Source organism: Oryzias latipes, chromosome 8 (genome assembly GCF_002234675.1).
Source record: "Oryzias latipes chromosome 8, ASM223467v1".
Lineage (NCBI taxonomy): Eukaryota > Metazoa > Chordata > Actinopteri > Beloniformes > Adrianichthyidae > Oryzias > Oryzias latipes.
Genome location: NC_019866.2, coordinates 17764429 through 17777200, shown reverse-complemented (window position 1 = coordinate 17777200; position 12772 = coordinate 17764429). Strand labels below are relative to the sequence as shown.

At 39.9% G+C, this 12772-nt stretch overlaps 1 protein-coding gene across 1 annotated transcript; it reads left to right on the top strand.

Moving 5' to 3' along the window:
• Positions 1-152: 152 nt before the first annotated feature.
• LOC101165062 (UPF0472 protein C16orf72 homolog) lies at positions 153-12682 on the top strand. Its single transcript, XM_004071751.4, has 5 exons — positions 153-500; positions 1386-1466; positions 2520-2587; positions 6818-7028; positions 10183-12682. The coding sequence occupies exons 1-5, from the start codon at positions 305-307 to the stop codon at positions 10488-10490; spliced, it is 864 nt and encodes a 287-aa protein (XP_004071799.1). The 5' UTR covers positions 153-304; the 3' UTR covers positions 10491-12682.
• The last annotated feature ends 90 nt before the right edge of the window (positions 12683-12772 follow it).

Genomic DNA, 12772 nt, shown 5'->3' with positions numbered 1-12772 from the left:
AGCTTTTTTGAATGTTTTGTTCCTTTGTGAAAATCTCCGGATGGACGTTGTAATAACCCAATTCTGCATTTAAAAAAAACAGACCCAAAGCCCGTCCCTTGGCGTTAAGATGACCAATTGGATTTAGATATTGGGTTTGATGGGCGGGATCATTCACACATCATGTTAGTCTGCGTTCCATATATCCAGTCGTCGGCAAGTAGGAAAACTAGCCTAGTCTTATCTCAGTATTTACTTACACAGAAGTCATAAACCAACATTTCGATAACGGGGCTCAAATTCTGATAGAGTTTGGGGCCATTAAATGGAGGAGAAGAAAGAAGACGGAGATTCGGAAATACAGGAACACGGACCCGAGCACTGGTTCTCAAAATGGGAGCGGCAGTGTTTGGCCGAAGCAGAGCAAAGAGACCTAAGCGAAGAGGAGGCCGACAACAACCAGGATAAACTGTGGCATCTGTTTCAGAACTCTGCTACTGCTGTCGCACAGTTGTATAAAGGTTTGGAGGGCAGCTGTTTCTTGACGTCTTTTCGTTTTCGGACACATCTTTGCTTATGCTATCGACTTGTGAAAGCAATCTGGCTACAAAAGCCACACACAGGGAACTAACGCTGGCATAAGTAGTTGGTTAAATGCTAGCTAGTTTGTCGGCTAGCTGGTGTTGTGCCAAGATAATATAAGTTTGTCGGCTAGCTGGTGTTGTGCCAAGATAATATAAGTTTGTCGGCTAGCTGGTGTTGTGCCAAGATAATATAAGTGCTATGAAACAATCAACGATGCCAGACGTCGTGCCGCTACAGGGGAAACAAATTCTGTCAGGGGAAACATATCTTGGTATAACACCGGGAATGTAACATTGATTGTCAGAGAGATGACTTTTTTTGTTTTGTTTTATAAACAGACTCAATTACTCAATATAAAATTCGGAACCAAGTATGACACTATTTTCCCAATTTGTAAAGCAGTAGCTTTGAAATAGCTGCTATTTATGTTGTTCTGTTGACATTAGTTAAAATGTAGCTAACGGTGATGTTAGCCAGGCTAGTTAGAAAATGGCGATGGAAACAACAACCCTAGCTTCGGGACATTCTCAGCTGACAATCTTAACATCTGGTACACATCTTACACGTGGCCGTTGAAGTGCCATTTACCCCACAAGTGAGTAGTCGACCGAGAAGAGGGAGAAAAGGAGTGAAAATTAGTTTAGTCAAAATTGTAATCAGAATCTGGTCAGGGGAAATATCGGTTCGTTGCGGAGTCACCACCACTTCAGTCATTGTTTGACTTGATGTGTTTTACATTGACTGACTTTTTGCGAGTAAAATAGCAGCTTTCTTGTGAAATTGTGTAGTGGAAGTAACTTCCCGTATTCCATCTCTCACAGACAGGGTTTGCCATCAGCAGGGCCTGTCATTGTGGGTGCCATTTCAGAATGCAGCTACAGCAGTGACCAACATTTACAAAGGTAACTGAACACATTTTCATAGGTTTTATGGTTGTAAAGATTTTCGACAACTGTTTGGTTTGGACCCCTTACACTCTGATTGTGTGTTTACTTGACATGCTTTATTGAGACAGTATTTAGTATTTACAGTATTTACACAGTTTACATCTTTATTATTTTTTTAATCTTTCAGTTGGCTGCAGAAGTTAATTGTTTTGCTTACTGTACATAAAAATGTAATTCCTTTATTTTTTGTAAAAGACTATTTTGTGCTCTGGAACTTTAAATGTTATTTAAAAATGTAACTATAGTTTAACATTTGAAGAATTTGAATTCTGTTTAGCTATCATAAGATTTGCACTGCAGATCTAAGAATTATTTTAAATATTTATTTATAATTTTTTTAAATTTTTTAACCACTTTACAATAGAACGTTGGCTCCAGTGTTGTAATTCTTTTGAAGAAGCAGTGTTGCGCTTGAACGCACATTGAAAGTTGAACCAGTTCCACTTTAACCAGCCAGCAACATGGACTTGGTAGTGACGAATGGATGGCGTCCCTTTTTAATTTACGGATGTGCCAACCATTTGGAAATTTATCATTCAGGAGAAATTGATGATTACATTTTGTGTCTGGTCAAATGCAGTTATCAGAATACTGGTGTGAAGTAAAAAGCTTGAAGCAAGATTCACAAGATTTTCACTGCCTCACCATTTGGCACCAAGCCTTCTTCCAACTGTGGGTGGCAGACATTCGCTAGCAAACAGTAGAAAAAGACAATGAAGAAGAAGAAACAGATTCTGTTGCAAAGAAAAGCAGCTTTGCACTGATTCGCAACACTTCACGTTATGAAGTCAATATGAAAGCCAATATGAAAAGCCACTTTTCTCTGCATCATATTCAGTTTACGGTGATTGCGGGAAGGGTTGAGGAGTTATGGTATAAAAGAGCGCGTGTGTGTAGGTGTCCCCAGCAACATCTCTGTGACATGCCAGAGATGCTATGGGGTTGTTTATTGACTTCTGATATGGGGATCAGACATGATGATTTTCTTGTTGTCATGTATCCTGTCAGAGAGTGTAGAAGCCCACCAGAGAAGTTTTGATCGGGGTATCCAGATTGGCCACCAACGCCGAAATAAGGTGAGTCACAGTCACTACAGACCATTTGGTGTGTGTATATGTGTGTGAGGTATTGTCATAAATCAGACATAATGAAAGACCTACTCTGGTCATCTTTTTTACCCATTTTCATTGTTCCCAGCGTTGTTGTTTTTTGTTAAATAAAAATTATGTCGTTTTTTTGGGAAATTAAAAAAAAGTCAATTTCTAGAACATAGTTTCTGCAGAGCGGAAGTAGTTCATTAGAAATTCACCTCTGAGTTGCTGTCTGTACAAGACGCATTTCATTCTTAACCACTCGCATACATATATTCTCACCCTCACATACATTCTCTCTCTTACATTAACATATTCTCACACTCATAATTTATATATATACATGTGAAAGAAGTATATATGTGTGTGAAAGAAGTATGTGTGTGTGAGTACAGCGGAAACAGAAAGCAGATGATTTTTTTCGTGCTGTGATTGGCTGAGAGGCCGCCACATGCTCACATGATTAGACCAGTCGGTAATTCTAGCAGGTGGGGGTGAAGCCAATCAGAAGGTAACAAACTGACAAATCCGGGGAAAGAAATTTTTTTCCCCAAGTTTGTAATTAAAAAAAAAGTGTTTATTTTTGCTTAATGAGGGGTGCGGTTTTATGATTGACAGATGATGATCGCGGTTGGTTCTGGGAATAGAATGCTGGCGTTTTATCTCGTTTCATCCGTTTTAGCTTTAGAATATACGCTATATTTTGGTTTTTGTTCTGCGTTTGGGGTTTAAAATGTTCTAACAAGCTCTCACGGAGTCCTCTGTTATCTTTTTACCAGTAAGTAAAAATAAAATCACTTTATATTTAACAAAAATAGACTGTATAAATATATACATTGTAATAATTTCAGTTAATTCCAGTAATTTGATTACATTTTCAAAATGTCTTCACATTAATATCTTTAGATATATGTCATGGTTTTTAATATTAAAAACATTGACATTTTCTCAGAATTTTCATTAATGTCACTTTCTTTTATTAAGGACATGAGGACAGAATTCAGATTTGCTACGGTAACAGCAGAATCTTCTAAAGTGATGGACATCACACAGATTATCCAGATTTTTGAAGTAAAACTATGAAAACATAGAGAAAACTATCTACTCTAATAGGAACATTTAATTTAAGCATTTACTTTTTATATAGTTGTACATGTTTAATTTTGTCTTGTATGCTCCTGTAGGCCTGCATCTTGTTGTGATGAGTATACTCATAAACAAAGACAATCCAACACTTACAATTTTAAGGCAGTAAAATGTTTATTTGTGGGATTTGGAGATGACTCCTGCTGCAGTGTGTGATTCAAAAAAAAAAAAAAGTTTAACATATTCGAGTGACCAGTCTCTTACGTTTATTCGCATTGATATGATATACAAGAAAAGCAAAAGGAAATATGGGTCATCATTTACAGTTGAATCCAGAAGATTACATGCACCACATAAAAACACACCTATGGCTTTTTTTTCTCACCGTCAGACATGATATAAATATAAACTTCTCCTGTTTTAGGTCAATTACAATTAACACAATTATTTCCTTTTGCTAAATGTCAGAATAGTGAGGGTAGGTTTTTTTTTTTAGAAAAGTTGTTACTCTTATCAAAGTCAAAAGGTTCCGTACGCTAAGATCCCTATGCCTTTAAAAATCTGGGAAACCCCAGATGGTGATGTCATCTCTTTGGATGCTTCTGATATGTTTATTGACAGCATTTGAGTTGATTAGACACACACTTTGGATATATATTAGGTTACATTTGTTAAAGTCCCATTATCTGTCACACACCTAGGTGTGTGAAATTTGTTCTCTGCATTTGACCCATCCCCTGGGGGAGCAGTGAGACACAGCTGCGACCTTTGAACTCCCAACCTTCCAGTCACAGGGAGGACACTGTACCACAAGGCCACAGAGCTGGTCAGTGGCCCGCTCAGTGAAACACGCTTGTTTGTAAAACATCGTGGGACAGTCGAAAGAAATCAGTCAAGATATTACCACAAGTCTGGTTCATCCTTGGGTGCAATTTCCAGATGTTTGAAGGCTCCAAGTTCATCTGTTCAGATAATTGTACACAAGTATAAACATGGGAACATCGAGCCATCGTATCGCTCAGGAAGGAGACTGGTTCTGTGTCCCAGAGATTTACGTACCTTGGTCCGATATGTCCACAACAACCCAAGGACAAAGGCAATAGATGTTGTGAAGATGCTGACTGAAGTTGGGAATAATGTGTCATTAACAGTGAACCGAGCATTGTACAGACATTGGCTGACAGGCTACTATTTAACTATCAATATGTTTAGAGGAAAAAGGGGGAAGCCTGCAGGCCTCGGGACACCATCCCAACTGTAAAACATGGGGTGTTAGCATCATGTTGTGGGGTTGTTTTGCTACTGGAGGGACTGGTGCACTTCACAAAATACATGGCATCATGAGGAAAGAACGGTATGTGGAAATATTGAAGCAACATCTTAAGACATCAGCCAGAAAGCTGAAGCTTGGGCGCCAATGGATCTTCCAAATGGACAAAGACCCGAAGCATACTTCCAAACCGGTTACAAAGTGGCTTATAAAATATAACAAAGTCAATGTTTTGGAGTGGCCATCACAGAGCCCGGATCTATATCCTATTGAACATTTATGGTCGGTACTGAAAAGGCATCTACATGCAAGAGGGCCTACAAACTTGGCTCAGTTACACCAGTTCTGTCAAGAGGAATAGGCCACATGTTCTCAATGGGATTAAGATCTGGGGCGTTTCCAGGGCATGGACCCAAAATTTCAACGTTTTGGTCCCAGAGCCACTTTTAGTTATCAATTTTGCCTCATGGCACGGTGCTCCATCGCGCTGGAAAATGCATTGTTCGTCACCAAACTGTTGTTGGATTGAAGAAGTTGCCGGGTGTTTTTGGTACCATTATTTATTCACGACTGTGTTTTTGGGCAAAATTGTGAGTGAGCCCACTCCCTTAGATGAGCAGCAACCCCACACATGAATGGTATCAGGATGCTTTGCTGTTGGCATGACATACGACTGATTGTAGCGCTCACCTTTTCTTCTCCAGTCAAGCCTTTATCCAGGTGCCCCAGACAATCGGAAAGAGGCTTCATCGAAGAATGTGACTTTGCCCCAGTCCTCAGCAGTCCATTTTCCATACCTTTTTTGCAGAAGATCAATCTGTCCCTGCTGTTTTTTTTTGTTGTTTTTTTTTGGAGAGAAGTGGCTTCTTAGTGCCTTTCTTGACACCAGGCCATCTTCCGAAAGTCTTCGCCTCGCTGTGCTTTCAGATGCACTCACACCTGCCTGCTGCCATTCCTGAGCAAGCTCTGCACTGGTGGCACTCCGATCCCGCAGCTGAATCCTCTTTAGGAGACGATCCTGGCGCTTGCTGGACTTTCTTGGACGCCCTGAAGCCTTCTTAACAAGAATTCAACTTCTCCACTTGAAGTTCTTAATGATCCTAGAAATTGTTGATTTAGTAGCCACAATATTCTTGCCTGTGAAGCCATCTTTATGCAACACAATGATGGCTGCACGCATTTCTTTGCAGGTCACCATGGTTATCAATGGAAGAACAATGATTTCAAGCATCACCCTGCTTTTAACATGTTAAATCTGCCGTTCTAACCCAATCAGCCTAACATAATGATCTTCAGCCTTGTGCTCATCCACATTCTTACCTGAGTTAATAAGATTACCGTAATCGTCTTAGCAGGTTCCTTTATGACAGCAATGAAATGCAGTGGAAAGAACCATGCAATTCATCTGATCACTCTTTCTAACATTCTGGAGTATTTGCAAATTGCTATTATAAAACCTTAAGCAGCAACTTTTCCAATTTTCAATATTTATGTAATTCTCAAAACTTTTGGCCATGACTGTATGTGAGTGTGAGAATGTATGTGAATGTGAGTATATTTATATATGCGTGAGTGAGAATATAGGTCTGTGACCGTTCAGAATTAAATGTCTCGCACGGCCCTTCATAGGGAGCATGTGGCCGACCCAGTGTATTTTTTCTAACAACCTTTGTTTTATTTCCTTCTGATTTACAATTTAGAAAAAAAAACAGAAATATAGTTTCAAGCTTAAATATATGTCCTCCATCATAAAAAAAAATGCCAGAAGAACATATTAAAAACCGTTTTCATCGTAGAGCGTCTTTAACAAAAGAGATTTCAAAACTGTGTCTGAAAGTGCCACATTTGTTGACCTACAGGACATGTTGGCATGGGTGAAAAAGCGCAGAAGAACCATCAGAAGAGAGGATCTCATCAGTTTCTTGTGCGGCAAATTGCCTCCTCATAGGAGTAGCAGGACCAACTCTCGACTGGCTGTGGTGGCCCCCAGCCGGGCCAATTCACCTGTGGAGACCGGCTCATCTGTGGAAGCAGACCTGGAGCCTTTCAGAGAGGCCATAGCTCTGCATGGTAAGCAAATCATAGCCTTGCCTGGATAAAAACCTTTCTGGTTTTTCATAAAAGTGATTGTTCAAGTTACTAAATTGTCTCCAATTTGTTTTGGAGCCTTCAGAGTTATCTTGGTGAAGATAAAAGTGGAGAAAGGTCATCTTAATTCTTTGCTGTGGCATTAGAAGACACTTCAAAAGTTCACAAGGACTTTGGCCTGTCCTCAATACTGTGTTTGTGTGCGATACTATGTCCTCTAGTTATCCTCTGTCATATGGTGCATAGATAAGTGTGTTTTGCTTGGCTGTGGAAGGATGGGCCTGCCCTGTAGTGATGCAGCGTGTGAAAGAGTTCAGCTCCACTCCAATTCTGTAATGTTACAAAGGCACTTCTAATAAAATTCAATACAATGTGCCTCTTATATTTATAAAATACAGTTTTTATAAATTTTCTACGAATACATTTTTTGCATTTATCCGCTACGTCTTAAAGTTCGGTCCGTGAAAATAAATTTTGCATTTTAAACGGGTCCGCGATTACGTGTAGGCGCCACACGGAACAGCTCTTTAGCACAGCATCGTAGCGTTTAGCATCAGTATGTAACAATTAAAAATGTCACGTTCTGCTGCTTCATCATCTTAAATTGAATGCTACACGGAGGCAACTAGCAGAAATTGTGCGGGTCACATATAAATATGTGCGAATGGCCTCTGCCCTACCAACATCAGCCCAGCTAGATAATGCAATGCTCACCTTCTGCCCAGGTAGAGACATTGAAGAGAGCTGTTGTTAGGAGCTGTGCCCCAAAACTTTAACCTGCCAGACCCTTTACATAGATCTCTTACTGTGTGTGTGATGTTATGATGCATGTTCTTAAGTTAAAAAATAAAGTTTCTTGTATCAGCCAAAGATGCCATCTGAGAGGAGGAGCCTTATTATTTTCAAAGGACTTTAAAATAGTCTAAATGAATTTTTTTAACTGCAATTGAGATACATTTGCTATGTATGTAATGCAAAAATAATGCAAGATAAAAAACAGTTATAGTTTCAAACTTTTTATTTTTATGGTGGATTTTTACAAGGTGTTGCTTACCTCATTTTATTTGCATGTGTGGTAGAGAAAGATTTTTTTAAAAAGAAAAGGGCTTTGTTAGCTTTGTGAAGTTAATCAGCCATTCAAGCTATTGAACTTCATTTATTTCCCTCTTTTCTTGGTTTGGGTGACAAGCATTTACAATCTTAGTTACATAGATTTTGGCTTATAGGCAAAATCACATATATTTAAAAGCTGTTCATTTGACAGCAATGTGTGTTACCTGTAACATTCGAACGTGCAGTTGTTGTTTACAGATTACTGTTTACAGATTAATCTTTAGAGATGATATATATTTAAATATACCACAAGATCAATCATTTTCCAAGCTTTAGTTAGAGCCATGTTTTATTAAAATCTAATAAGAAATGAGGGAGCTAGCTAGCTAGCTTGATGCTTGTTTGTCCTAAACTGGAACAACTGGGATCTGTTGAGGTGACTCAATGCATAGCAATGCATCTCCCTGTGTTTAGCATCAAATAGGCAAAGGCCAACCCAGTAATAAATATATCAGCGACATCTGCGCTTTGCGAGAGACCGACGAACTGACTTTACTTCAAACAATGGAATCACAAGAGAACAGGGACCTGGGACAACAAAATCTCTATTTTATGTATGTTATTTATTTATTTTGTGCCAAAAATAAATGGTATAAAACAACAAATTAATTAAATCGATTAATCACCCAGCCCTAGTCATAACTAGTATTCTGTGTGATTGTAGGGCTAGGGAGAAGCATTCAGCCTAAAGGATCAAGTATTATGATGCTGGATGTTTTTCAGCCTCTAATAGCCGTTTTTATTAAACACTTCCAATGATAACAATAGCTGCATTTCAGTTACACATGTGGGCAAAACTATTGAAATTGTAGCAATGTCGAACGAAAAAACAAGTTTGCAATTACTGTTTCCAATAAATCACAATTATGCGAATAAACAATATTTTGATTTTACAGAAGTTACATTCAAATTTCTGCCACAGCACATCATCATCTATCAAAGGGGACGTCAGCGTCTTATTCAGGCCATAGGGCAGCAAGCTCCTTACACGTGGGAGCAGCCACGAATGAGGCTATTTTGTAAAATAGTGGTTGGTGATTTTCCAGGGGAGCAGTGAATCCAACAACTCTGCTTGACATGATCAACTTTTGATGAGCTGTGGGACCTGCTGTGGCGCCTGCTGTGCAATACCCAAGGGAGCCAATTCCTACCAAGAAGCGCATCGCCATCACTATCAACAAACTGGCTACCTGTGCAGAGTTGTTGGTCATGTGACTCATTTAATTTGGAAAAAGTTTTTCTGGGGCAGTTTTGTGAAATATGTCAATTTTGATATGCCTCAAAAACTACCTCCCCAAAAAAAAGCTTATTTCGATAATTGCAAGTTTTTTTCCAAAATTGCCATGTTTCCACAAGGCAAATTTATAATCGCAAATCCAATTTGTACAATTTCATAGTGAATGGAAACGGAACCAATGACCCTGATAAAAATGTCAGTATTGCTGTAGAGGAGCTGATGTTGAAGTTTTCAGTTTGGGTACAAATTTAAAGACCTACTCCAATGAGAGAGTGTTTTTAACATGTTCTTGTAGCATTTATCTCATGATGGATGATTGATTAGGAGTAGACAAATATCTGCCGTTTGAAAAAGCTCATATTTTTGACTCAGCAACTGAAATGGATGTGCCAAAGTCTCCCTGCTCCATTCAGATGGACCAGCCGACAAATGGATCCATTAGCATCTTCATTTTTCTTGTTCGAGCTGCCATCAAGCTCAAACTGTATGGCGGGATACCTCTGATATTGCTCGCCATTTTTTGTTGGACCGCTAATGTTAGCTTGGGGTTGTGGGTTGCTGTGGGCTACCAGGAGGGAGTGTAAACAAAAAGGTGGTGGAATATCGGCAGAGGGTTATATCTGCACCATTGGTCCCACCCACAACTCAGGCAAATATCTAACCACTGCCGCACTGCAGAAAATATGTCTAAGGGTGGTAAGTAGTATGTAGTATATGTTTTGCTTTAAATATTGGTCTTTGACCCCCCCCCTCTCATTTCCATCCTGTCCTCTGGTCCGTCTGCAGGTCTGAGTGGGGCCATGGCGAGCATTAGCGTGCGCTCTGGTGCTCCGGGCTCCCCCACCCATGTAAGCGGGAGCAGCAGTAACGCAGGCGGAGGGGGCTCTTCTGGCTCTGGATCAGTGTGTCGCGGCAGGCGCAACGGTCTCCAGGACGTGGACCTGAACACTTTCATCTCAGAGGAGATGGCACTGCATCTAGACTCTACAGGCTCCGCCTCTGCTGGAGGGGGAGTGACCAGGAAACGAAACTCCACCCAGTGTAGTGATGTAATCACAGACTCTCCCACTCACAAACGCAACAGGATGATCTGATCTGCCACCTAGCGATGTTGAGGAGGAGGGGTGGGAAGGATTGAGTTGTTGAGCCACTTCCCTTGTGTGGGGTCTCATGTGGTACAAATGCACCTGTGTTGAGACGGACACTCAGATGCATGGATTTAGTGAAAATCACACCCACAGTGAGGTTTCATCAGTTTAGTCTCCTTTTGTCAACACTAAAAACAAATCCTTAATACACAATCAGAACGAGTGTGTTTTTGTGTGAAGACCAGCACACACTCCTCACACCTCCGCCTTGCAAAGGAGACGACAAAAAACTCATTTAGGAAGCAGACAGCTCTCCATGGGTGAAAACAGACCATGCTGCTAGACGAACACAAAGCCACTTGGATGTTTGCAATGTCTGTGCCCGTCCCTCACCCCATACTCACCCACCACCTTAAATAAGGAAGCGAGGGCCATAATCAATTCATTTCATTTTATCGGACAGCCCCGTCATCATTTCAGCTCTTAAAGGATGTCCTTGCTGGAGATCATCCGACGGCGTCCAACAGCAGCCTGTTAAAGTCTGATCCCTCAGACTCTCCTTGCCACTTTTGCTTTAGTCGTTGACCGTCACGTTTTTGTTTTAACTACCAGTGTTAACATTATTTGTTTGTTGCAATCGTTTGCAGCAAAAGTTCAGTTTGCATTTAAGCTTTTTGTTTTTAAAAGAGAAACTCTTGTGTCCACAGCTTCTGAGACTGCCCACTTGTTTACTGTGATGCTCTCTGTTCACCCTTAGCAAAAGCAGCTGCTGCTTTTTGTGGTTGTGTGATGATTCTGATGAGTTGCAATTATAATTTGTTTTTTGCACTTAGCGTTTCCATCTCTGAACTCGTGCAAACAAATCGGCTCTTCCATTGTAATTTGCTTGTAGCCTTTGGAGTCCCAAGCAGTCCGGCTAGTGTTCAGGTTTTGAAGAAACAAAAAAAAAATTCAGAATTCTTAAAAATGACTTATTTTGGAGCATTTCTTCAATATTTTATGACTTTTGCTGTTTAAAATATAATTTAACTTATTAAACAGTGATTGGTGCTGAAAGGAAATTTAAAAAAGATCCCAGAAATGTTTTTTGTTATTGGTGTGTGATTTGAGGACCACCCCGTCAGATGCTGATGAAACAGGTGTTGAAGGGCGTGTGTGCATTATTAAAAACATAGTTGGATTTTGGTACAGAGCGATGGCTGCGACCCGATGCCTTTCATAAAGTCGGAGTAGGAGAAAACGGTCAATTTTTGGGTGTTTTCGGCAATCAGATAATGTGAAGTACCCCCTGCACACGTGTTTGGCATCTTTGGGGGTAGCAGCTTAACCCTTGTGCTATTTTAGATGACCCCACCCTTACATTGACGTGTTCTCCCTACCATGATAAAGGTGGAAAGATTTCATGTGATTTATGGACACCAGTGAAGATCACAAATCATTGAAGAAAAAAGGTTCAGCGCACTGTCTAGTGGGTCTAGATGACCCAACTCCCAACGTTAAAGTGTCTAGGATGGCACAAGGGTTACACTAACAAAAATGATCAAATCTTTTAAAAAATAAATTAGAAATACAGAATAAGCTGACATGCTTCTAAAAGTATTGTTCTACCTGTAATACACGCAAAAGCTGACTTGTAATGCTATAAAGTTTTTTAACTTTCATTTTATTTTTCCATCTTTTTTGGTCTCAGCTTTTGAAGCATGCCAGTTGTGAACTTGTTACTGTGCTGAAACGTGGCAGTTGGCTCTGCTCATCGCAAAGATTTGTTCATTCTTATACCATCAAGTTGGAGTTTGAGGTTTTATTCTGGTTGAAAATGAAACCTCTGAGATGATTTTTTAATTTTATTTTTAAAGTCACTTTTCTAGCTTGGGTCAGCCTTAGCTAGCTTTGCTATAGGAATTTTCCCACAATGCATTTCTAGTATTAAGTCATAACATACTTCTGTTTGAGGGAGTGTATATGAGGATTCATGAGGGCAATCAAAAAATGTAATTTAATTAATCGAAGGAAAATGTTTAACAAACCGAGTTACCTGTTCAGTCTGCATCTGCAAAATTCCAGAGTCACTCCAAGCCTTCAGCAACATCGTTACCAAAAACGCTGACTCATGCCACATGTCTGTGGAGCCAACTCAATCATCATATGCTTCTTGGATTTTTGTTTTCATCTAATAAATGGCTAAACTGTATACTGAACACTTGTTGGTATCCATATTGTCACAAAAGAGGATTTGGGTAAGGTTGCATTTTTCCAAAAGGATTTCCAGTCTGCTCATCAAACTGTCT